We start from the raw sequence: 27,028 nt of genomic DNA on the forward strand, positions 1-27,028 counted from the left end.
CCCTTCTCTTGATTTTGTAGTACTTTGAAAGACTTAGTGATAATTCACTAAACAGTCTTTTAAACGTCGCTTACATTTTATGATAGTAAGGAATACAGGACGTTGTTACATCACACATCATAAATTTGTCTAAGAACGGAGAACTCGCAAATAGGGTATAATTAAATATTTTCTCCCATTTTATCGTTTGAAAGGCCTTATTATAATAGTAATTGTCTATGACTTTTCACCTATTAACTATTTATTAACTTCCGTTGTCAAACAGCGAATTCTTTCATCACATTAAAAATTGTAGTCAATATTAGAGAGTGTTAATGGAAAATTAGTTAAATCGTCATCAAAAGCAAAAATTGAATTAAAAAATGAAATTTTAATGGGAAATATTAATTTTTATCTTTTTCTCGAGCTTGTAGGGTTTTCCTTATTTTGCATAAATTTATTTTAAATTTGATACCTGTTCTAGACTTCTCAACTTCCCCTCACATTCTCTCGCCAGGATGTAAATTTAAAGTTACGTGAAGTGCTATTTAAATGTGTGAATATATCAGTTTATTCAAAGTGTGTTTCACTAGCCAAGCGCATGTTTCGTTGTTATGTCGCGGTCACGCTAGTAAGCCTCTTGGCCTTATCAGATTAGCATCACGCCAGTTAGATTTCTAAGAGTCCACCTCTTAGGCGTAAACTTAAATGCGCTCTTGCACTATTTATTTCATGTTTGACTTGTATTATATTCTACGTTTTAGTTTCCACTGCAAGTGGACGTTGTCTTTGTAACACACGAAGTCCGTGCCTTTCTGTTAATTAGTTTGAGTTAATAAAGGGTTATTTTCACCCTTCTTCTGTGCTGGTATTTAACTCACGCTTGTGCGAGAATTCTCCAGGTTCATTGTAGGGTCTAATTTAGTTTATGTGGAATAACAGAAACAGATCTTACACACTTTTGATAAACTGAATGGATATCTTATAATTTTATATAATTAAAAAATAGCTAACAATGTGAATGTTCTTACAGGCGCTGGAACAGGAAGTATTTTAGGAGGCATAGGATTCGATAAATTCGGAAGTCGTAACACTTTCCTTTATGCAGCCGTTGCCAGTTTTATTTTACTTCTGCTGAACCTTTTCGCTCATTTATTGTTACTAAGAACTGAAAAATACAAAGAACCAGAAAGACCAATGGATATTTATGGTAAGTTTTGATCTTTCTAGAGTTTCTCCTATTAGAATCGACAATCAACAAATTATGTTTAAAAATTAATAATAATTACTAAAAAGTGCTATTAAGCAAGAGGAGTACTTTCAATTACTTTTAGAAAGCAATTTTAAATTCTTATTTAACACATTTCAGAGCCTTAGTTTTGATATTTCGTCCAGATTGCTTCTCCTAAAACAGTTGCACCACAAATATTTAAAAAAATGTACTGTTTGATCTAACTTTTTTATATTGGAAATATTATTCGGGTACAAAAATATTTTATATAGCTTGTAAATATTTCAGTATCTTACATCAGCACTTAAATTCACCTACAGCCCACCAAAGCACGACTACGATACTTTCAGTTTTTAAGAGAAATCATAATTCCAGCAATTAGAAGATATCAGAGTCCCAAATGAGATAATTTCCAGCATATGAAATTGAGTTAATAAGTTATGTCATTACTCTGTACTTGCTTCAACACTTCAGTAAGACTGAGTTTAATACTCACTGTATTAAATGAATATTTATTTTATTTTGCCAGAATAGAATAGAAGTCCGTTTTACATGTATCAAAAATCTCAATATCGGTTGATGCACTCAGAAAGAGAAATTATATTCTCTTTCTGAGTCTGAATTTATTTGTACAAATTTGTATAGCAAACAAAACAAGATGCTAGCATATGAAAAGCAAGGTTTTTAGTCTGTCCAGAGACCTGAAAAGACTGTTATTTAGAAATGGTAAAGCACACAAAGGCTTGGCCTAAAAGGTGGAATGCCTTCATGGAGGAATTTCATATTCATGCAACACATCGCGAAAATCATTGGAAACCAACTATGCAGTCACCGTTCGCCTGGGCTCGAACCAAGGTTAGACTACCAGTAATCAGCACTTGGTGTTAACTACTCGACTGAGGGGCTGGAAACTTGATAAGTTATCTGCATGCTAAAATACTGATACTGATACTAGAAAACAGTATGGAAAATATGATTTCTGATTGAAAGTTGCTAGAAAATCTAAATTGAAGAAAACGTTTGACAAAATTTCGGTTAAGATTCAACTGACGGGAAACTTGATATCAATGATTATGCATTTAAACTTAACTTGTAATATGTCACGTTTCTTTAATAAAATTCATAAAGTTTTTTTCTTTTCTAGATATCGATTTTAATAAATATTTAAATAAAAATTATTTAACGCAATTTTACATGCTGTTCAGAATGTTATGCGATTCAAAATACTTTTTTTTATCCTTGGTATTACATCTTATTATCTGAAATATATTTTCTTTTCAGTCATTTTATTATTTCTTGACATAATTTTATGATGTATTAATTGTTACTTATTTTGTTATTTTTATTCATCGTTAATTTAATTTGTTGCTATTTATTTCTGCACGGCAATACCTTACTTAATTATATTTATTTATTACTTAACGTTTTATTTATCATTATATACTTTGCTTGATAGCCATTTTTGGGCTTCAGAACTTTTAGAAATTAATCCCTGCTTTACATATATTAAATATTCATAGTTTTGTCATTATACATTATTGGAGAATATTTTGAGTACTTGATGATTTGTTTAATACCAGTATTTAAATTTCTTTCCAGAGAAAATCGAGAAAGCAGAGAAAACAGCAAACAGAATAGCTTTTATACAACCATGACGGGAAGCAAGTCTGCATAATCTTAAGTGCCATAATATGGCCAAATTCATCATTTTTGCAAGAGTTTTCAAAGGACTTTCGATTTACAATTATGTGTTATTAAATATTTTAAAATAAATAATTTTATATAATCTTTTTTATAAGAATTTACACTTTATGATTGTATTGTAAGCAGTATATATATATATATATATATATATATCAAATGTGGTATGATCTTAAATGCATTTACTACTACTTGCGCAATTGCTGCAAAGTAAGTTAACAATAATTTATTTCCTAAACAATATTGATTAATTGATTGCACTATTTGTATAGAAAACAAAATAAAAACGACGCGATTTTTAATGACAGAAAGATACATGGACTTACTTAGCTAATTAACAGATACAAGAAAATCCCTTGAAGACTTAATGTTGACGTATTTTATTAATATTAAACTGTTGGAAAATGTCTGGCCACTTAACAAAAATTGTATTAACTGAAAAGTCCTCGAAATTTCTGCTGTCGGTATTTACAATAGTAGTATAGATTTTTCTCATCTCCTTAAATCTGAGTTCTGATGTGCCTTTGCAGTATGTCCAGTTTTAATGTTGCGAGTCGAGTAATTTTCATTAATAACGCATTAACTGAGGATACTGAGAGTAAATGTAACACAATGCACTTATTGACGCTCTTTTGTTTTGATAATTCAATCTTAAAATTCGGTCCCTGTCTGAAGGACCTTCAACCAACATCCCCTGATAGAAAACCCCGTTTTCTCACGGATTTTGCTTCAGCAGTGGATTACTATCGATTGTAGTAGCTTTCTAGCAGAAATGTTCCAACTGTGCGTAAGCTTGGGAAGAACTATTTAATATATAGCCCACACATGCACGTAAATGGCATAATAAGCTTCGACTAAGGGTAATGCACGATTTGATCAAAAATGTTAATTAATAGCTAAATGTTAATTAGCTGAGTAAGTCCATGTATCTTTCAGTCATTAAAAGAACCTGTCATATATCAGTGTCATCTGCTTCCACTTCTCTATTTTACCGCTGCACAAATGTCCATTTAAATTCCTTAGTATCAAAATAAAACAAATCGTGCCTTTAAACAGCATGAAGTGCAAGCGTTAAGCGTACAAAAAGAGTGAAGGAAAACAGCCACACTTGCGCAAGGAAACGAGGACTTCTCCTGTGCGTATACAGATATTATGAATCAAAAGGCGTAATGCGTAATAAGCTGTTCTTCCAACTGGTCAAGTGGCATAGTCAGAAATCACAACATCTCACTTAAAAATTTATTAATATGCAGCGACATTATCTTAGTCGATTATTACACGAAAACCCATGGTCGCATTTAACTCGAACACCTCATCAGAAGTTACAAGGACTTGGTGAAACGTTTTGCTCGACATTATCGCTAATAAAAACTCATCTTTTTATTATCGTAAAACATTCACGAAACTTCGTTCTACAAAGCAAAGTTGAATGAAAAAGTTAAAGATTTCATAACTTTTAAGTCTGCTGCGTTCCAGAAGGTAATATCTTAAATGTGTCTGAGCTTTGGTGGAACGCGATCGATGAAGATGGTTCTTACTTTTTTATATGGTTTTTGGATACTATTCATTTGAAGATTGTTGAAAATAGAAATTTGCATTTCTCCCGTTCGCGATTGCGCTGAGCAGAAAAGCGAACTATATAGTCGTGCGGATAGTTCCTCCCGGCGAAGTCGGAGAAAGAAGACGGAGACGGAGAAAGAATAAGTCTGTCTTCTAGATTCTGATGGTGCTGAAGTCTGACCTCCGTGCTACGTCTATCTGATGATGTTTGCCGACGTAGCCAGCAGCTGTGATTCTCTCAAGCGTGGCCCAGAGGCAAGGAGTCCTAATAAGGAACAGCGCAGTGGAAATACTAAAAATCTACATAAGCATTCTAGATTATTTATCTACATCGCCAAATAGCTGCCTATATGAAAAGAACTGTTAAGCAGGATCAAGTCACATTGTACCAATCTATTACATTCGTACGCTATCCATCGTATAAAAGTTCATTAATGAGTCAAAATCTGATACGTATGTTCTTCTTTGTTGCTAAATCTTAAGGATAGAAAGTCACTGATTAAATCTTATATTTAATTTTTCAACTTGGTGCAGTTTATACTTCTGTAGCGAAGACCCTCGATTCTACACCCACCACTACGCATAACTCTAAAGGTTCTTCAAAGAACACAAATCTTCAAATACAATAAAGATAAATTTAACTAGATAAATTGTTCTTTTTTAAAATCTTCAGTTGTATTTCTCTTTTTGCAGTATTTTATTTTTAGTCATTTATTTTGCGGTTTCATAAATTATATATCCTTTCACTATTATAAAGGCTTTGCTTGGTGTTTTTGAATTTTCTGTGCATATTCTGTACCTATAATTCCTCAATATGCATAATTTTTCTACTTTACTTTGTTGCTTAATTTCATTGGAAGTAAATACACGAAGACAATAAACTTTAACAGAAAGAAATTTTATTCACACAAAATATAAAGAAAATGGGTTATATTTAATCATATATAAGCATTTACTTCATTTTCCAGTTGAGATTAGTTTTCTCCACTTCATTGATATAGATAAAGAAAGAAAGAAAGAAAGAAAGAAAACGAATGAAAACTGCATCAACAGAGGGTTTTCATAACTATTTGTAGTAAAGATGGCACTTAAAGAATTTCAAATAATCAGTCTTTTAAATTTAAATCCGTAGTGAACACAAACAGTCAGAACTGAAAAAATGAACACATAACGGCATTAGTACAACAGGGTCAGTCTGAACTCGGCTTGGACCTTTCGTTTCAGCCTGTATCGATAAAAGAAAGGGCCAAAACTAAACCAGTCTGGGGATAACTGTTGAATCTCAAAGAAGATTTAATTAAGACAGCAATAGTGAAGAAAAACCACTAAAATAACTGCTATCCTCAAGAATGCATTTATTGAGAAAAAGAACAATAAAATGCCCATTTACCGTATTTGCCGGTGTATAAGACAGCACTTTTTTTCTTTGAAGATAGGTCTGAAAAACGGGGTGCGTCTCAACGTCGATACTTAGTTTTTGGTTACACACATATCTGGAAATTTCCTGTAGTCGGAGTTATACGATTTTTTTTCTTGTTTGCTTGCAGAGTGTGGGAATATTAAAGTTACGTAGAGTTCAGTGAATGCGCATGCGCTGTTATCGATGATCACTGTTGGGTTCGTTTAAACTTTTCAATTTTTGTGAACGACTTTTAAGTGTGTAAAATTTCTACTTATGGCTCAAAGACAACGTAGGCATTGCTGTAACATAGCATACAAACTACGTATGATTGCGTATATTAAAGAATATGGAAATATGGTGGCGTCAGGAAGAGTATCTAAAAAATGCAACTCATAGATTGAGTATTTGCAGAAAATATTACTTTGTATTTGTATTGTTTTATATTTGAAATATTGTAAATTCATAATAATGATCAGTAATAAAATCTTATTCTTCCAAAATATGTATAAAAAGGGGTGCGTCTTATAGAGCCGGTCCGTCTTATACGCTGGCATATACGGTAATTCAGAAAGGAATTTTTCGATTACAGACAGTTTCTGTCAATTTCTTCAAGATAATAACCATTGCCATAGCCTAATCTTCAACGTTCAGACTTTAATAATTCCCAATTTCATTTTAATTTCAGTTCCTAATTAAAAAAAAATAATATTAAACTTCTTTTCAAATTATAACCAATATTTCAAAATATAAGATTATACATAATATGGCAAAACTTAATACGAAAATGTTTTAATGAAGAACAAAAATTCTTTGTTACCGATTTAAAAGAATTATATTTTATAAACCAAAATACATTTTTGCGAAACGAAATTATTTCTATTTGTGTTCTACACCTCTGTGTGAAAGATATTAAAAAATGTACTTTATATAATATTCTCCAGATAGACATAATTTATTTAAATTTTTAAATACTTGAAAGTCAAATAAATAAAATAGAAATATCAAAAACGAATATTATACAAATATACTTAAAAAACCTTACACATTTAAATATGATTAAAGGCTTTTGTAAGAAGCGTGACTAATTAATAATCAGTAAAAGCAATAATATGTGAAGCAAAATATTAGTATGAACAAACAGCGAAATATATTAAGGTCCATAACTACATCTAAAAATGCTCTAATCTGTAGACGAAATATCAATACTAATAGCTTGTGAAGCGTAGGTTGTATGATATCAGAATGAAATTATTTGCTAGGCTTCCTCTAGTTTACTTTCAACATGGTTTATAGGGTGTGCATCTAAAAAAAGGAGAAAAGAGAAATATTTTATTTATAACAGAAAATAATCATACTATTTACTACATAAACAAATACCCTTACTTAGTATTAAAAAGAAGATGTTTTCTGTTTGAATACATTTGTTTTAATATAATACTTTACAATAATATCTGTTTGATTATGTGCATTATTTATTTAAATTTATGAATGATATTGAAATGTACCCAATAAAGAAATTTCACGCTCTAAGAGGTTCATAAGGCTGCAGATTGATTTACGTATTTAAGGCTACAGGCAATTATTGCATAATTAATTTTTTTGCCCTTCTTTTAAAAATGCTAAGAAACATTTCTTGAAACTGCTTTTATCATTACTTTTTTTATTTGATTGGATTATGGCGATGTACAGAATGGTATCCTCCAAGGAAGGGATGCTCCGTGGATGATTTATAAGGGAAATTGGCTCGTATCCATTTTACATGTTGGGAAAACCACGAAAATGACCATGCATCAGCCCATTCGCCGCGATTCGAACACTGTATCGAATTACTAGTGTCCAGCGACTTTACCGCACGGCCTCGGTGAGCCTGCTTTTAGCATTAGAGACAAATTTTAGATTCCACGACATATAAACAATCAAATCTTTTAGATTTATTGGCAAATAATATTCACTAATGAAATAACACATTTATCAAAGATTTTCATTACAAAATATGTATTTCTATGGTAAAAGTTTTAGAGAATGATAAAATAAATATAGGGACGCCAGCTCACGTAGAAGAGACTCGCACTGATTTCAGTTTTGCCTAATTAATTGCAATGCAGAGTAAACAAAAAGCCTAAAATGGTAATGAATTTAGATGTAATTTAATCAATAATTATGGCAAAAAATCAGTATCTCATATGGCCTATATGAGCATTTAAAAGGGAGATAAAGTGGTGAGAATCTGTGCCAATTAAATAGACAAATTTGATCTCGAGCGATTTGGAACTATGCGCTGTATTTCTATTAGAAGGTCGGTTGACATTAACGAGATTTTTAATTACGGTGTCATCTGATGGTATCAACGCATGTCGATAGGTAATAGACCTGTGAACTAAATGGCCAGCATAAAGAATCAGCATGACTAAAATATTGCAGAATATATCAAGAGAGTATTTAATAGTAAATTACCTTGAAGAAAACTGCTCTTTTCTATCCATATATCGCCAATTTGGACTTGATTAGCAATTAACTGCATACTTTCGGTTAAGGTGCTTATTTAAACTTAATGACTATGACTCGAAATTTAAATTTAGATTCATTATCACTGCAAACAAGTCAGATACCTAAATGCATTAACTTGTAAGAAGATGTGTAGCTATGCAAAATAACTATCTTAGACATGTAACTGTTATTACAGAAACAATTTTCAATACTTTTCCAATAAGACTGCATCTGATGGGAAAACAATATACAGAATTTCATTACTGATTCAGAAGTCAAACAACAAAAATCAGCGTTAATTCACAAAATTTGTGAATTAACGCTGATTTTTGTTGTTTGACTTCTGAATCAGTATTTTTTCGGCGTGTTATTGTGTCTTAATTATAGAAGCCCCAAACAGGCTTACATTTTAGAATTTCATTAGTTGAGATGAAAGGCCATATTATGGCATTTTGTCTCTTGTAATACAGTTAAAAACTAATATTATCATTATTAAATTGAAGCAAATTACATAACCATCAATTGCAATATAAAAAATATGCTATAAAACTGTGTGCGTTAGTAAAGAGAGAAACTTCATGTATTATTAAGCCTTTATTTAATGCACTAGTTTAATTTCTTATAATTAGCAAATATCCATTTACATTTAGCTTACTGTAGAACAAAAAATTCCTGGGAATTACACTGCTCACCATTAAAATTGCAACACAAGGAAGGAAGGATCTGACAACCGTCAAAATCACATGAAAGGAAGAAGTTGGAATTTCAGTGCAGTTGGGATGATTAGTATTTCAGTGCATTTAGACAACTCAGGAAGGAGAAGCGGCATCTGAAGTACTGCATAAAAGAAAAGTTGTGTAGTGAATTTCTCAATTGGAAAGTGCTTTGTAAGGTTGGAGTTTACTCAGGATTATCGTCTTATGCCTCGAATAAGAAGATGAAATGCTTACAAGCAAGTTTCGAAATTATATAGAAGCAGGATTGTTGCCTATCGAAAGTGTAGATTATTGTTCCATGATATCGCCGGTCGCACTGGTCGACATCCAACCACTGTCATGCGAATATGGAATCAATGAATTGCAGAAGGTGATACTGAACAGCATTAAGGATCTCAACGCTCTTCCACAACTAATGCCAGAGAGGACAGACATATTATGAGGTCAGCCCTGCAAAACCGTACTACCACATTACGGACCATTAGTCAGGAAATGAGCATGTTTGCAGCACTCCTAGTATCAGCTCCTAAGATGCATCGACGTTTGCAGCAGCGTGAACTATCAGCAGGGTGACCATTACGTCAGCTTCCCTTGACAATGCGAAGAAACCATTACACAGAGAGAGATGGTGACTCTGGTGCGCCAAACGACAAAGCTGGGTAGAGGAGTGGCACAATATCGCCTTTTCAAACGAGTCTCGGTTCTACGTGCAGCATTCTGATGGCAGTATACGTGTCTTGAGTGTCCAAGGAGACTGCACGTCGCCTGCTCATATTCGATATCGGCATAGTGGCGCTGCATTTGGTGTGATGGTTTGGGCAGCCGTTGGGTACACGAAACGCACATCTCTAGTTCGGATCGGCAGTAATTTGAACGGGGTACATTTCTGACATCTAGCGTCCAGTGATTGTGCACCATCTTCGAGGCCCCCAAACGCCATGTTAGAGCAAGATAATGCAAAATCACGTATTGCACGTCGTATTCTGACTTTCCTCGATACACATGGTATTCGATTGATGCCCTGGCTTGCACGGTCTCCAGATCTGTCACCCATAGAAAACATCTGGTCATGGGTTGGTGAGAGACTGGTCCACAACCCCTCTCCAGCTAATACGGTTGATGAAATATGGCATAAACTTGAAGCAGCATGGAATGTGTTGCACATTTCTGACATCCAAGCCCAGTTTGACTCCATGTCTAATGGTTTAAGGTCCGTTTTAGCTGCCAGGAGTAGTAGCTGTTTCTACTAATTTCGCACCCTTGTAAACCTCCAAAATGCTTATAAATTTAATCATCTTGTCTTCATGCCATACTGTTTACATGCAATAAATATATTTTTTGTATTTGCTTTCCTTCACGGTTTTCCAATTTTAATAGCCGCAGTGTACTTCAAGATGTACATTAGAATTTGTAATTCCCCGCCCCCCTTAGGTAATATATTTCTAATGTAAAATGCAGGATCGTAACAAATAGAGCAGGACGTAATTAAATGGAGACATATTTATTTACCTGAATCTATATTTTTTAAGTTCATAATAAAATGTGCACCCCAGTGTAATAGTCCAGAAAACGTGAAAAATATTCCTGCCCAAAAGAATGTCTTTCGTCCACCTAAAATACTGAAACCAAAGCCACCTAATAAGCTTCCTGTCGCAACACCTGAAAAAATTTTATCACATAAATATCATAAAAGAATTTTTTAAAAACAAAGGAGGGTTGTATATGGCAGTGAAATAGGTATACAGTCAGTGATGATTAACATGGATACTATTTAACTTTAAAATGTATTTTTCTGGAAACATATAAATCTAATCTTGAAAAATACATCTCAGTTGGGCAGGTAAATAGAGTTTCTTTCTCTTATTTCTGATATTGTGCCTTAATGTAGAATTATGAATTTGAAAAAAATGCCATATTGTAGAATTATCTCATTTAGACTATTTGACAAGTTCGATGACTATAAAATGTAATATTTAATGATGAAATTTGCATGATTACAAGGATTTCAAAATTAATCAAAATTTAATTTCTAGAAATATTTTCTAATACAAATTTACTAGGAAGAAGTTTTGAACTTTTCATACACTGTTACATTACCGTCTTGTACTGGTTGTTTCAGTTGGACGTCACGCAGAAATATATTACTTCTACCACAGTGAAGGAAGAAGGTTCCACTCAACTTCTAATTGACTAAGCGGCTCGTAACATCAGCTTAGAAGCATGTTCTGCTTCTCCGAAAAACATACTAGGGAATCTATCTTTCAAAGTAAGGCGAAAGAACTCTTATTTAACTTAACAGATTAGCTTACTTGAATAGGCTACTACCAAGATTGTCTGTCCATCAGGAAGAATTCTTTCGAAAAGAAAGTTTTTAAAGAAAACAAACTCGTATTTATTTTACTCGTGGAGGAGGGGGTAGAAATATTAATGCAGCCAGCATGCTCCCCGTCATTTGAAAAACGATCGAATTATTTTGTTATTGAAAAGGCGCTTGATTATACATAATTGGTCCTCCCGTGCATCAAAGATGCATGAGATTGGAGCATGAAAAAAGTATAAAAATAGAAATGCAAAATCACAAAATAGTAATAAACCGCATTACAATAACAATAACTACATAAAAACTGCGAAATGAAACAAATGATTACATTAAGCATTAATAATAATAATAATAAATTAGTCTCTGGATGTCAGCTGTATGAACTCTCTAGCTCGCCAATATCGACTGCATAAGTTTTCTTCCCTCAACGAGGAACATTTTAGAAAATGATCTCTGTCCATCTCAAAATTCTGGTTGCACAAAGTACACAAGGGACTGTCATAAATACCAATGCGGTGCAGATGTTTAGCAAGACAATCATGTCAGGTCTGCAAACAAGACGCCGCAACTGAAACTCACAACACATAACTCAGAAAGATCATTTATCTAGACATTGAGAATTATTGAACTCAAGACTCAAGCTTACGAAGTCCAAGTTTGAGCTACCTGTATCTGAAGGACTCATATTCGTAAAAAAACAAATAAAGTCTCTGGCCAAAAATGATGATGATTAAAGATGCAGCAACTTCTTAACAATCTTCATTTTTCACAATTCATTATATGGAGATTTTAAATATATCGAAGTATATAAAACTGAAATGTTGGCTACCTAATTCATATTTGATTCACTCACTATATGCTTGATGGATTGTGAAATGCAAAGCCTGAACGTAATGTGATGTGCAGATAACAAGTTACTTCTTTCAGTATACTATTTATCCTGATAAGACCATTCAGTCTATTGTTTTGGCTTTAAAAATTTCAATTTTCCCATATCGGATGAAAGCTTTGAAGAGTATCAGCTATTTTTCTTTTTTAAATACTAGTACCATCACTGCTTTATTCCAGAAGACAGGAATACTAGTACCATCACTGCTTTATTCCAGAAGACAGGAACAGTGGTATTTAAATTAGAGTTAAAGGTGTTTAAGAATACGAGGAGCACAATAGTTCACAACATCTCAAGTTCTTCAAAAAATGTGAGTAAATCAGCTCAAGAATAGGACATTCATAGTTCTTCAAGTTCCGCAAGGCATTATTAAGTTCTGTTATTGTAATCTCAGAAACAAAAATCTGTCTGCGTCACGTGAACATAAGCTACTCTCTTCCTTTAAAAATCCTGATTACGATGAAGTAATCTCTCAAGGCTTCGATTAACGAGAAATGAAAAATGTGACGTATATTTTGTCACTGTTTAACCAGTTTTCCCTTGATCTTCATTGGTGCCTCTGGCAGCCAATTTATTTAACAACAGGTTTAAAGATTTGTTCGCCATCCGTTATGTAAATAATCTTTTTAATAAATACCTCAAAACAATTATGCTTTTAGTATATATATTTTTTTTGCAGGACTGTCACACATTTTCAACTATTCCTATTATCTTCAGGCCCTTTGACTTTTCGATGAACAATAGGATCTTTTCATTCCTTTAGGAATCGTGCCTAATCGGTCAAAATTGTATCTGTTTATCTCTGGAAATCTATTTCTTGGCAGCCCTGTGAAGATCTCAAACAAAATTCAGACTATGCCAAAAGAAGTATCGGTGCTTTTATTGAGCTGATATTGATTTTATTTGCTTGATATTGAATATTACGAAAATTATACACTAGTTCCTTAGCGTACTGTCTTCAGTTTGCGTTTTTGAAATTTCATCTTAGTCTATAATTTAGATTTACTTTCTAAAGATGATCTAACCTTCGAAATAATGTGAATTATTATGGACTGGCCTGAGCCCTCCAAAAATTTCTCTTTTGATCTTTCGAGAAATATTTTCGACCATGACAAGATCAAGTTTAGCTGAACTGTAAGTGCGTTAAGATGTCTAATAGATATTTGATCACGTTCATTTTTCAGATAATTATTACATCTTTAAAGATATGCACAAATCTGAATTTACGGTATATATTATATACAGTTTGTCGAAAGCTTTACTAACTCGAAATTTTTTTTGCTCCCTTCAACTTCTTATCGATTGCATAGTTCATTCATCTTTGTTGCATAATTCATTTCAGGAAATAACTCGCAGCTTTGTAAGATGCTGGAAAATCATAATTTCTTATCTGGGTCAAAATAAGTCAACAGCGGAAGGGAGTAGGAAGCAAAATTTTGATTAATGAAAGAACTCGACCATCTTGAAACGTTCAGATTAATTTGGAAACACACTTTCACTTTCTTTATAAAGCCTTATCCACATTCAGTTTACTTAATTACAAATCTAAATGGTGTCACGCTGTTCCGCGATGCCTTTGACGAACTCCACAGCTTTTAAAGTTTTGAGTATGCTCATCAATATAACTAGTCCCGCAACTTTAAAAATAGTTCAAGGCTTTCTATTCTGTGGAAGGCAGGTCAAAATTCTAAATTTTTTTTCAAAACGAAAGAAGCAAACAGAGAAATAGCAGTTATAACTTCCAAACAGAACCTAACCAAGCTTAGTGATGCTCAGAGTTACATAACGCCAGAATGAAGTTCTTATGTGTGCGTTGTGACGTTACATGCATTCATTATGGTAATAAACTGCATTGTTTGGTGATGATGTAGAAAACTATTGACGGCAAAATACATAAAAATTAAGTGCCAAGTTTCTTTACGGCCATAACGAATCATGAGCTTTTTTGTGAGAAAACAGTTTTGAATATCTAAGATTAGTAGAAACAAGTAGATGCAAATGAGATGAAAAGCTGCATTAAGTAAACATACATTTCGCAATAAACTAAAAAATAACATTGGAAAAAAAGTAGAAAAATTAATTTGTTCGTGATATTCTGCATCAGATTACAATTATATAATTTTGGTAGCAGAATGATATTTCATCATTTGTTTATTTTACGCACATGTTAATTTTGTAAATATGTGCATAAAAGTTTTTTTTAAAAAAAAGAAATAGTTTTAGGTTAAGACTTAGAACTCATGGTTCGGTTAATAATTATAATGCAAGTTAAGGCTTAAGGTGCTCTCAGGGCCGGGTAGCGCTTGCAAATTTGAAAGAGTTGTAATTCTTCAGATCTCTACATGAGAGCCCTTTTGTGATAATTGGTAGAGCATTGCACTCCCATGATACACTCAAGTTCTGTCTTCAACGCTCAAAGCGCGACTCTCGCATCCCCTTTAAAATTCAGCTTATACGTGAGTGTAGAAAGTATTCATACAGTAAGTGTTATGATCTAAAAATGCCCCGTTGATAAAAACTATAAACTGAAATTTGAAAATAAGTACTTAAATATGTATAATGTAATTTACATTAATATTTTCATGTGAAATTTACATGAAAATAAATGCATGCATAAATAAAAAAATTACAAAACAAGAACAATCCATCATCCTGTGTTATAAAAAGTATTCGTACATTATAGATAACATTGAATATTTTCATAAATGTATTTAAACTAACACCTTATTGAATATCCTTTAGCCGTTTAGCGAGTATAACTGCTCCGAGTCGCCATGTCATTGATTCAATAAAATTTGCTGTAACTGAGCTAGATAAGGACTCTGATTCTTGTTTAAGAGTAGTTATTAAGTCATTTTTAGTAGAAATGTGCCTGGTTATAACCGTTTGTATCGAAAGTTTCTCATAAATTCTCAATGGAATTTAAGTCGGGTGACTGAAGAGGAAAGTTCATAAACTTTGGGGTGTTATATAATAGCCACAGCGATGTATTTAGGGCTGTATACTTGGGGTCATTATCATGCATGAAAACATGTTCATTATCCTGTAGAGACATTACGTATTTTTTGGAAGCAGGCAAGATGAAAAATGAGTAATCGTCTTCGCCGGGAATCGAACCACGGACCTCTGGAATACCGGCCCAGCGTGCAGAACCACTACACCACTAATGCACGCTAGGAAGGCGGGAGAAATATCTTATAATCCAAACCCATTTTTATGGCATTAAACCATAAATTATTTTCCAAAATGTTAATGTGTAGTAGATGTTTCGTAATGCCATTAATGCAGACTAAATTACCGACCACGGAAGCCCGCGTACAACCCCAAACCAACATGTCTCCACCTCTATGTTTCATTTTTAACAATAAATTCCTTGGGTGTATTAGGGTATTCCGTTTCCTCAGCACCATTCGCCACCCCGTCTGAATCAAAAATATTGAATTTACTTTCATCTGAAAATACAAGTAATAATGTTCTTCCAGAAGGCTTTTATTTACGTATTTTTTGGGCGAAGGATAATCGTAACTTCCGATTGCTGTCACCAATAAAGAATTTTCGTCTCGCAACACGGCTATGGAAACCTTGTTTCCTACATATATTTCAAATTGCACGTACGGATAAAGTTTCTCAATTCTGCTGTAAGCTTAGGAGCACTTACTTTCAGATCTTTCTTCAAAGAACGTGCCAGAAATTCATGTGTCAAAGGATGTAAGTCTATATGATCGTCCTGAACGAGCACTGTTTTGTCCTGTTCTAGAGTTCATAAACGTTTGAATAATCGACTGCATAATTGAGCGTGGTCTGCCGACTAAAACTGAAATTCCATTGTACGATTTAAAGCCTCTATCAAGCTTTAAGATTAATTTTCTTTCGGAAACACTCTTTTCTTTACCATTACGATCTATATTAAAATTTTAAATTTCTTGTCACTTTTATACTTCGATATTTTGATACTTTTGTGTCATACTAGTCCAGAGCAGAAGATTTCTTATCCTGATCTTACCAGTTCCTTAATGAGCCCAAACGGGCCTGGCGGAGGTGAAAGACATCAGCGAAGTTTTCTACAGGGAAGGCTAAAATAGATGGAGCAAAGAGTGTGAAGCAACACCTAGAGCAATGAATTCTTAGAATGAGTAGAAAAGGAAATCTACGATTGATGGAAGTCAGTTTATGAGATTCCGCTTTCTGACTGATTGGCCTGGTCACGGAGGTCATAGTGCAAAACATGTGCAGCTAAAGGTCTGATTTTCTTATCCTCTGGTAAATATTTCGTAGGCTAGAACATTCGCAAATTTTGCAGGGTTATTACTCATGGTCCTGTTGTAAAACTTTTCATTCAGTCTATTGATGAAATCTTGTACTGTTTTCATTTTAAGGTTTAAGTGAAAACTTCTATGCCTGAAAAAGTAGGGAGCATTAGTGATGAAACGTAAAACCTTGTTTTGAAGAGTCTGAAGTCGTTTAATTTCGTTTTCACTGGCGTTCGCCCATGCGGGGAACGCGTAAGTAATAACCAGACGGATGATGGAAGTATACAGTCTCTTTTTCAAGTTGAGAGAAAGATGTTCGCTTTTTAGTAGTAAAAAAGGCCTGAATACAATGCCATTTGCTTTGCTATACACTCTGTACATACGTCACATTTAAAATTACCCCCGGGCATTTTATATGACCCGCAAGATAATGACGTTAGTTATCAACGAAAAGTTCACTAAACCAAATAGAAAATGCTACCAAAATTTTATATTTGTTTGAATGTACGAATACTTTTTACACGCCAATAAACCCAAAACTTTTAGTTTCCCATATTATTTAAAAGTTAGTTCAATATCTTTTTCGTATTGATTTTTGCAATTTTATTTGGTAAACTTTTGTTTTATTAGTTATTGCCTTTTGAAGAAGTTTCCATAAAATTAGCTCGACAAAACAATAGTTTCCTTCGACCACTCTTGTACGAATAATTTCTATAATGACTGTAGGTGTTGTATCGAGGAAACCTCAGCTAAAACACCAAAGCTTTGAACAACTGCGGGCCACAAATCAACCGCTTCGAGGTCGTCTCAAGCTTTTTGTAAAACATTATTTAAAATTTTTTTAAATAGAGGAAACTAACTTACCTATGCCTTCAAAGACTCCGCTCACTAAACCCTGCACCGTTGCTTCTGTTCCTTTGGGCGCAATTACTTTAGCGTAGGAAGTCATGGAAGCATAGAAACTACCAAAGCAAAGTCCTTGCAAAACTTCTATGAGAAGAGCTAACCAAGGATTTATTAAAAATGAATGGATAAGAAATTTTAATCCATAAGCAATAAAAGACATAAGAAAGGTATTCATGTGCCCTATTTTGTTAATTATCCACCCAGAAAAAAAGAAAAATGGTAATTCTCCCAAGAAGCACTGGACACCAGATACTAACCCTAAAATGAGTTGATTTGCATTTAAAGTTCGCAGGTACCAAAACAAATACGATCTTGTTAAACCTGTAGCAGCACCTAATAGAAATGAACTTATTATGAATACTACAATTCTGAGTCTCACAACCAATTGTCCGACATCTTTGCAGATATTCTTTGATGTCTGAACTGTTTTGAGATTCAGCTTATGAACAGCTGCCATATCCAAAGCAAAAAGAATGATGAGTATATAAAACCCAGCTGAATAATTGTAAAGCTTAGATGTTCCAGTGAATATTTGATTTAAATAGCCTGTCAAAGCTGCAATGAGGCCCCAACCAATCGTGCCCCACATACGTTGTTTGCCGTAGAGATGTGGTCGTGAATCGAGTGCATTATAGCATGCTGCATCAGATAAAGATACTATAGAACCATTAGCTATATAAATAGTAGCGACTAAAATGCTGAATATGCATAATTGCAAAGGCGAATTGCTTTCAATGATAGAATCACAATTTCGAAGCTCAGTATAACAGTTTTCAGAACACGGCCTGTTTTCTGGTAAACACTGTGTCAACAGTTCTTCTGTAGAATTTGTGGTGTTGTTAAACAAGAAATCACTGAAGACTTTTTTACTTCCTACTTTGATGAGATTTCTTTTCATTCCTGAACAGAATTCACTTTCAGGCTTACACAAAGTACAAGATAAACTACATTCATTTATTCTAGTCCATAAATCAATGCTACAATTATGACTTCGATAATTAATCAAATAAGAACTTTTTCCGTAACAGAACAGAGTAGTATTGGCCATGTTCATACTGATCTCTGGAGGACGAGGAATGAAATTTAAACCTAAATCTGCAATAACATCTGTAAGGATTAACAGTAAAAGCATAGGCTTCAGTTTCTGAAAGTGATCAACCAGTCCTCCGAAAAGGGGTTTAGAAAGTACTGTTATAAAACAAATAACAGCGTAGATAATTCCTACGGCGCTGGCTGTTATTCCCAGTTGTTTCGCATAGACAGGAAGGTAAGGAAGAACTCCAGCATGTGCTATTGGAAAAAAATAAAAAGCAAATATTTATATACTTATGCAGTCTTTAAAAAAATTTGCTTGTTACTAAGCATATGATAATAATAATAATAATAATATTTAAATTAAGTTTCATATGTATATATGGTAAAGTGATTTAATATTAACAGTTACTACTTTTGCAGGGAAAGAGGAAATAACCAAAACTACTGTTAAAAACTATAATTTGCAGTAGTTAATATCCCATCTATTTTTATCTCTCTCACGCAAGAGTATACACAAATTTATTACGGTTCCTATTTCATAAAATTTATAAAACTTCTTTAAGATTGAATAAATAAATATAGAGGAAGTTCTTTACAATAGCTTGCCTTATAGTTTAGGGTATTTGAATTATATCAAAGTATACGCGGGTTGTTTACCTAAAGGGGGATATCTTTGTGGAAGATGTTTTAAGGAATGGAAATACGAGCTGGAAAAACCACACAAATTCGCACACGGCTACATTGTTCGTCCGTATCTGATCCCGGAAGTATTACCAATGTTCAGCGATCTTACCATTGTAAAGATGATAGACTATTGGCTTAATAAATAAAGCGAGCCTCCATTGATTCGGCCAGTAAATTTGCAGAGAGGAAGGTAGGTTTAGGAAAATAAACCATGCCCTAGCCGTATACTTCAGGCTTTAGAATGTTGAACCAATATATTGTCCGTTGATATATATCAACGCAAAGCACATATGATTTATCATTTGTCAGCTTTTTAACGAAATACAAAGTAGCGCCACCTTGAAACACCTTAGTCTTTCAAACGCGGCATTGTGGCAGAATATAAGATTTCCTATTATTCAATAAATTTTGACATCAGTTTTTAGACATGGATTTTTTAGTTTAAATGGTGCCGAAAAGGAAAGCCTAAATTTAAGACCTTTATATCGACATAAATGCAATTAACTTTAATGCGGGACAGCTAATCTGCTCGGATCAGGTTAAGATGACCTATTGCAGTACTTACTATATCAGATTTTACTGAAAATAAAAGGTTTTCTTTTTGGTAGGGACTATTACCTAAAACTGTTATCTCATTATTGTTAAGCAAACTTCAAAGACATCCTACTGTGTCAAATGTTAGCATTGATACGTCGTTAGTAAATCGGAAACTGTCCATTGGCACTCAGAAGCTTCTGAGTATGTAATGTTTTCATGAATACATTTTTTTGGTAATTGATTATCTCAAGGACACTGGGACATTTTTTGTCATTATAAATGCAAACTATCTGGAAAATAATATTGCATTCGAATTTTGTTGTCTATCCACGTTAAGGAGATGAAGTCATTTTTTAACTGTTCGAGAATTCCTATCTGACCTCGCAATAGACACTAGCACAGAGTAGAGAGCGCCACTGCCTACCGAAATCTGCAGCTGGTCCCTACGCCATGTGTTGTGCTTCCCTTGTCAAGTAATATATAGTACTGCATTATCACGTAAGGTGGTGTCGCCTGCATCGTCAGTGAAACTTAAAATATGCGTTGCGAGTTATCTTTACATGCGGTCCAAAATTCAGTTTAGACTCTGGTATTGAAAGCATTTTTATCTGAAAAAAATTTGAAATATTCAGCTTTTAATGCAATGCCTGTGAAAAACCCAGTGTACATGGCAATAGTTTCCTTGTCTGAGGAGGAAACATGAGAAATGGTATTACTGATTTATATAATTAGAACAAAGATTCTATACCTAGCCTTGGCCTAGATGCTACACCTTTAAGTAAGCTTTTTACTGGTTAGTAGCTGCCTGAACTTCTCTTAATTGAGTATTTCGGGTTCATCGATCCTCTTTGTTATGTGAATATTTCATATGTAAAGGTATTATTCGATTTGATTGACTGTGTGATTTATTCTCATGAGCATATCTTGAATATCTTCATTGACGAGTTCCAACAAGTCGCCCTTTCCTTGGGGCCTCCAAAAAGCTCAGTATGTCCGTTCTAGGAAAGTAGTTGTAAATCCTATATTAGAATTAAATTTATGACTGATTCCTTTGTGAGGCATTATGGTAACATCATGTCATGATGGCACACCATACTATTTTTTCTATCCAGGGTATTATTGAAGGTAATTCTGGTGCATCATTTTAATGTGCGGCACTGCGTCTCTGTTCAAGGTTTGATTAAAAACAGAAAGTCACTTTTTATATTTTAGAATTAATACTGAACGTTTTAAGTTGCTTTTAATTCCTACATTAACATATACAATATTACAATTTAATTTTTGTGATATGAGTAAACTTTCACTGCTGAATTTCAAGTTGTATAGCTATAATAAGCAACTTGTTTCATGATTTCTTGATATTTATTGCAAACATAATCACTTCTTAGAATGTACATACACGAAAACCATATGTCTCATTGTGCATAATCTTCTTTCACTGGCCTACCAGCGACCGAGCGGTAAAGTCGCTGAACGCTGGTAGTTCGGTCCGAGGTTCGAATCCCGCGAACGGGCTGGCTGCATGGGTGTTTTCGTGGTTTTCCCCATGTGTAACGTGTATACGAGCCAGTTTCCCTTAGAAAGTCCTCCACGAAAGGCATCCCTCCTCTTAGGCAGATAACCCTAGTGTACTTTGCCATAATTAAATACACACACACACACACTTCTTTCACTGTGTCACTTTAGTGTAAGATTAATTTTGAAGTTCAACAAATTTATCAAAATTTGCAATGATACAATGACATAATCAAAATTAAATCTAGTCTATAATATTTTAATTAATAAGTAAAAGTAATTCTACTTCAGAAGTATCTTTTAAAATTCCAGAATTTTTAATTACTTACAAATCTGGATTTCGATAGCTAAAGAAATGACCAAAATTGAAACGTAAAATGAGATTTATAATCATAAATACTTTTTTAAATACCTCAGGAATACTTTTTAAAATAAAAGCTTAAACAAAATTTTTCTGTTCAAGTAAACTTGTTATTTAAAAAGACGTTTCATTATGGAAATGCCATTTTTTCTTCACTAAAAAAACGTATTTAAACGTAAAGGATTATTTTTAGCCCAGATGAGCGTTAGCCCAGTAAGGCTATTAGTCTCAAAACGGCATTTTGCGTCGAATCACTTTAAATGTCCTCACTTTTCAGATTGTTGCCACCAAATATTATCGCCCTGTGTTATATTTAAAGAAATTGAATAATGAAGAATCTACATGAATGTATGTATGTTTCTCACATTGTGAAAAAATAGGGGTACCTAGAGCCAGCAAATTTTGAATAACATAGTCCTCCACCCGAACATGGGCACCTGTAAGCCGAAATTTGGAGTTTGGAATTTGTTTTATTCTCTATTTTATATTTTGCAAAGTTTTAACGACTTGTGTGCGGAAAAAAACCCAACATTTTTACCTCCGGGTGAGACTGTGTATCAGAAATTCTAAAGATATGCTGTTTTGTTGTTTTTAAATATTTTGTGATATTGCTATTGAATTGAATTTTATGTTATTTAAGTGAGAACATGATATTTAATAAATAAAGGTAACACACAAAACGTTAAAAAAACATACTTTTCGGGGTAATATAAAATCTGAAGGCTTTCAGATTTTCTTTTTTTTTTTTTTTAAACTTTTTATGTTAATTTGTTTTTGGAAAGAAAAATCCAGTCTCGGCATGCGTATTTGAATAACGTGGAAAGTTAAATTGATTTGTTAAGTTTGGCTGGTTTTATTTTATTATGGAAAAGCACTTGAGGGCTATCGGTCTAAGGGGTAGGATTCTTTCAAAGTGGACTTTCTGAAGGAAACTGCCTCGTATTCACGTTACACATGAGGAAAACTATGACAACGCTTATGCAGCCGACCCGTTCACGTGGAATCGAATTCAGGTTGAAGCATTCTTATTCTGCGACTTCGCTGATGAACTAAAAATTATTTGACGAATTAAAAATACAAGAAGGTTATGGAAGAGGGCTATCGTGGATAACCTTTTAAGGGAAAATGATGCGTACCCACGTTATATATATAACAGCTATCGTGTTGTATTCACATTGCCTATTGCATGCATCTTTGATGAAAATAATATTCGTCTTGAATAATTACAGTACCAGCTTTTATAGGAATACCTTGAAAGAATATTTTAAAACCGTTCTAATGAATTTCAATGTTTTATAAAAGGTTTAATTAAAAATATCTGAATGAAAAAATCAAAAATGAAATTTTATCTTGTGGCTTTTTGAAAGATTAAATTCTTCTCAGAACACGAGGCTATAGAATGCCGTTTTGGAGTATTTTCTGAGAAAAATTATCTAGTACTTAGTTCCACGAAGGGCAAATCACAACACATCCATTTAGTTAGCCGTCGGGATTTCGAACGCGAGTCGAATTATCAATATTCAGTGTTCACAACGTTTGATGGCCACTGGTGAGAAAATACTTCGCTTAGGATTGCGTAAAGGTATTTCGTAACAGCAAATAAAGTTACTGTATTTACATTAATACAATCTTTCAGGCTTATTTATTTAATACTAGCAGGTTCGCTGCCAGCCTTCGTCTGGCTTTTAAATATACCGGAAAAATGGCTGAAGGGAACACCAAACGTTAAAGTTAAAAACTGCGTAGAATTTTACTCTGCAGAACAACTTCATAAAAAAAAGTTATTACTTTTTTTTATGAAAATTATAATGAAATAAGCAGTATCCCTTTATACAAATATTAATTATCCTAATAAATAAATTAACCAACTTCCCTTTGCAAAATTTTAAGAACTCAAATGGTATAAAGGAGGTTAAGAATTCTGTTTCCTAAAAAAATCACTCAAAACTTTTCAATATCTTAAAAACAGTGAAATGAGCAATAACTAACATAAAAGAATACAAAAAACAAAAATTCTGAAAAGCAAAGTATAATTAATGATATTTTATCCTACATTTTCAAGAGAAAAAAAATTACAATGAAATAAGCTATATCCCTTAATACAAATAATAATTATCCTAATAAAAAAATTAACCGACTGCCCTTTGCAAAATCTTACGAACTGAAATGCTTTAAAGGAGGTTAAGAATTTTGTTTCCTAAAAAAAATCACTCAAAACTTTTCAATATCTTAAAAACAGTGAAATGAGCAATAAATAACATAAAAGAATACAAAAACAAAAAATTCTGAAAAGCAAAGTATAATTAATGATATTTGATCTTATACTTTCAAGTGAAAAAAATGACAATGAAATAAGCTACTATATCCCTTAATACAAATACTAATTATCCTAATAAAAATTAACCAACTTTCCGTTGTAGAAAAAAATCATGAAAAACTTTTCAATATCTTACAAACAGTGAAATAAGCAAAAAATAACATGAAAGCAACTCAAAAAACATAAAATTCCGCTCAGAATTTTACTCTGCAGAACAACTTTATTAAAAAAATCAATAAAAAGGTATTATATATATATATATATATAAATGAAAATGAAATATGCCAATCTCTTAAAAACAGCGACAAAGAAATACGATGAAAAATTGTTGCCAAACCCATATTTCTAAAAGAATGAAACTGTTCAAAATGATGCGATTTCATCAAAAATCTATCAACAACAATAAGAAACGAAAATTGTTGCCAAAATCACATTTTTAAAGATGTGAGATGTGAGAAGTGTATTCGGAAGCTTCATTTAAAATTTTTTTTTTAAATACAAAATATTATCATTTTTCCAAAATTCTTTTTGTAAAAGCAGCCGCAAGGATGAAAGTTTAACGTGTCCAAAAATCAAAGAAAAATAAACTGTATATTTTTAAAAGTAAACTGTTTTTAGAAAAAATCCCATTGAAAAGGTGTTAAGCTCCTTTCTTAAATAAATTTGTATTTAATCGATTTATTGAAACACGAAATTTATTTTAAGTTCGTAAAATAGCTAAGTGCCTACGTTTCATGACGATGTAAAAATGGAGTGTGTAGAGTAAAATCTCGATTTCCTATAGCCCATTATGTCTCAAAATGACGCGATTTCGTCACAAAACATAAAATAAAAAAATTCTAATTCGAATTTCTAAAAATTCGCTTCGAGGTGCACTGGCTCTTGCCTAGATGCACCTATGTACCAAATTTCGTAACCGTGGGTCTATTAGCTTACTCGCAGCGCGAACGAAAGACACACAAAGACTCTTTCTTTTATTATATGTAGAGAAAATGCAAAACATTTAATGCAATATTAAATGCCTTGTTATCCGAAAGGTATTTAATTTTTTAACCGAAATGTAATGCATATGCAAGTCAACAGTTAAAACTTTGTTGTATAATGACCAGATATTTTATATTAATTAAATGTCCATAATCAATTAAAATTAAAACCACTGTGTTCGCATTTAGAATGCACTTTCAAAATATATTTGATAGCTCTCGAATGACTTATTACAGCCAAGTTAACAATCAATTCATTTATTACTTATAAATTGAAGTTTTGACTAACACTTACCACCGTTCAGCAGCAAATAATGAACTTTTACAGGGAGTAGTTTTTTGTTGATTTTTAGGAACTCCATTTCCAACGTATTTTATTTATGAAGATCCGACCTGGAAAATCAAAACATTTATTCTCAGCATCTTTTTACCAAAAGCACTCGAAATGGCATTCACATATTACGATAAAGGGTGGATAAATTTAAAAATTGTGATTTATCTGTTAAATATATAGAAAATTTAGCTACAGGAACTGGAGTAATGAAGTATTGCTGTCTCAACATCGATAAATAACAGGTAATATGCAAATCGTAACAGCGAAAACACAACCAAAAAGTAAACTAAAAAAATAATGGTTACTAAAGTTCAATTACACGAGCTTTGATTCTTAAACGATTAGAATGAGTGCTGAATGTTTCATGCTTTAAGAGCTGCTTAGTAGTTTGGCTTAGTAGTTGCACGAAATTCTGTAATACAGAAGCACAGATATAATAGCAGCTTTAATTTTGATTGATAAATCTGATAATTTTATAGAATGAAGCTGGTGAGATAAAACTAAACCAAAGATAATATTATCCAGAACATAAACTGTGCTTTGAATAAAAATGTCTGTAGAAATATTGAAGATATTGGTATATAGAGGAATTTCACATTTTCCATATTTTACAATAGATGTGATAAAAGCGCAGTTTTAACGTTTTCAGGGCATCCTGCATACTTTAAGGTAACACGCGACACATGCTGTTTTTCGCCATTTTTGGATCCACTTCCTTCGCCTCCATGTCCATGGATTAGTTAGATTATTATTATACATTTCGTATGTTTTTTCCTGCTGTTAACATTGTTTTCTCGAGGTATATTATGTTCACGATTTTAAATGGGTGGCGAAAACGTCAAGAATGCAGTTAGTTCAAGAACAACTGAAATATAACAATGAACCAAAATAGTATTCAAGGAAAGAACCTGCGTAAAATTAACACTTAACATTAAAAATAAATAAAGAAAATAAAGAAAGGAAGAGATAAAAAGGATTCAGGTCATCTTATCAAAATGTTATTTGTTAAAACTCTATTTTTGTGCGAGAATTCACTTTCCATGATAATAAAAATTAATATTCAAAAGTACTACTTTTTGGAAGGACTGCTATTTTTTTTTAAATTTCTAATATATTTGAAATTTATTGTGCCCTTTGGCCAAAATGTTTGCCCAGGCCTACTACAGGCAGCGAGCTTCATGGTTACCTCCTACCTCTTACCATGAAGCCTGTTGCCCATAGTAGGCCTTGAAAAACCTTACAAGGGCCTCATAGGCGGGATAGTGGTTAGCGATGTAAACCAATGAGTTGGCTTCCGGTCTATGTTTATAAATAATCAACTCAGCAGGGGTTTCCACTATCAGCCAGCCACAACCCATGGACCTGGCCAGCAGCTCAGACGGCATTTATTAAATCAAAAGTAAAATTACAGAATCACAATGTTATGTACGTCAGAATTACAAAGCTAATTTTCTAATAGTTATACCCAATACATTTATTCAAAACTCTCAATAGCGCAGCATATCCTGTTTAAAATATTACGAAAAATTCTATCATACAGTGTTATATTACAGACGGTTAAAGTTAAATACCACTCTGTTGTCCTATTGAAATAGAAACAGCGCATGCTTAGGGTCTCTGGATGTGCTTCTGTAGTTCAATATTAGTTAAATCACTAATATTGAAATACAGAAGTTCAATATTAGTTAACCCCCTTTTTTTTGGTAAACTCACCTCTTTTTCAAAAGTCCGTTTTAAATTTTACAATGCTGAGAATATTATCAAAATTTGTGGAAACGAAGATATATAGACACTTTCGACTGCAGGTTCAAGTACATGCGA

General features: G+C 33.0%; 2 protein-coding genes across 5 annotated transcripts in view; one reads left to right on the forward strand and one right to left on the reverse strand.

Annotated features, from left to right (window-relative positions):
* Nucleotides 1–5,306, forward strand: part of LOC118201068 (uncharacterized) — a 68,986-nt gene extending 63,680 nt beyond the window's left edge. For all 3 annotated transcript variants that reach the window (XM_035373091.2, XM_085813062.1, XM_085813063.1), the window contains exons 4-5: nucleotides 1,013–1,189; nucleotides 2,810–5,306. In XM_035373091.2, the coding sequence (XP_035228982.1) occupies nucleotides 1,013–1,189; nucleotides 2,810–2,865 (233 nt within the window). In that variant the 3' untranslated portion in view covers nucleotides 2,866–5,306. The remainder of the gene's footprint in view (nucleotides 1–1,012; nucleotides 1,190–2,809) is intronic.
* A 44-nt stretch (nucleotides 5,307–5,350) lies between these two features.
* Nucleotides 5,351–27,028, reverse strand: part of LOC118201066 (major facilitator superfamily domain-containing protein 6-like) — a 42,844-nt gene continuing 21,166 nt past the window's right edge. Inside the window, exons 2-5 of one of the 2 annotated variants that reach the window (XM_035373087.2) lie at nucleotides 25,169–25,266; nucleotides 17,400–18,731; nucleotides 10,586–10,735; nucleotides 5,351–7,175 (exon numbers count right to left, since the gene is read on the reverse strand). In XM_035373087.2, coding sequence (XP_035228978.1) covers nucleotides 7,129–7,175; nucleotides 10,586–10,735; nucleotides 17,400–18,731; nucleotides 25,169–25,235 — 1,596 coding nt within the window. In that variant the 5' untranslated portion in view covers nucleotides 25,236–25,266 and the 3' untranslated portion in view covers nucleotides 5,351–7,128. The remainder of the gene's footprint in view (nucleotides 7,176–10,585; nucleotides 10,736–17,399; nucleotides 18,732–25,168; nucleotides 25,267–27,028) is intronic. The other variant, XM_035373088.2, reaches the window with a different exon arrangement.

Source organism: Stegodyphus dumicola, chromosome 3, assembly GCF_044657685.1.
Source record: "Stegodyphus dumicola isolate Sdum_Otavi_A_Nest chromosome 3, ASM4465768v1".
Taxonomy (NCBI): domain Eukaryota; kingdom Metazoa; phylum Arthropoda; class Arachnida; order Araneae; family Eresidae; genus Stegodyphus; species Stegodyphus dumicola.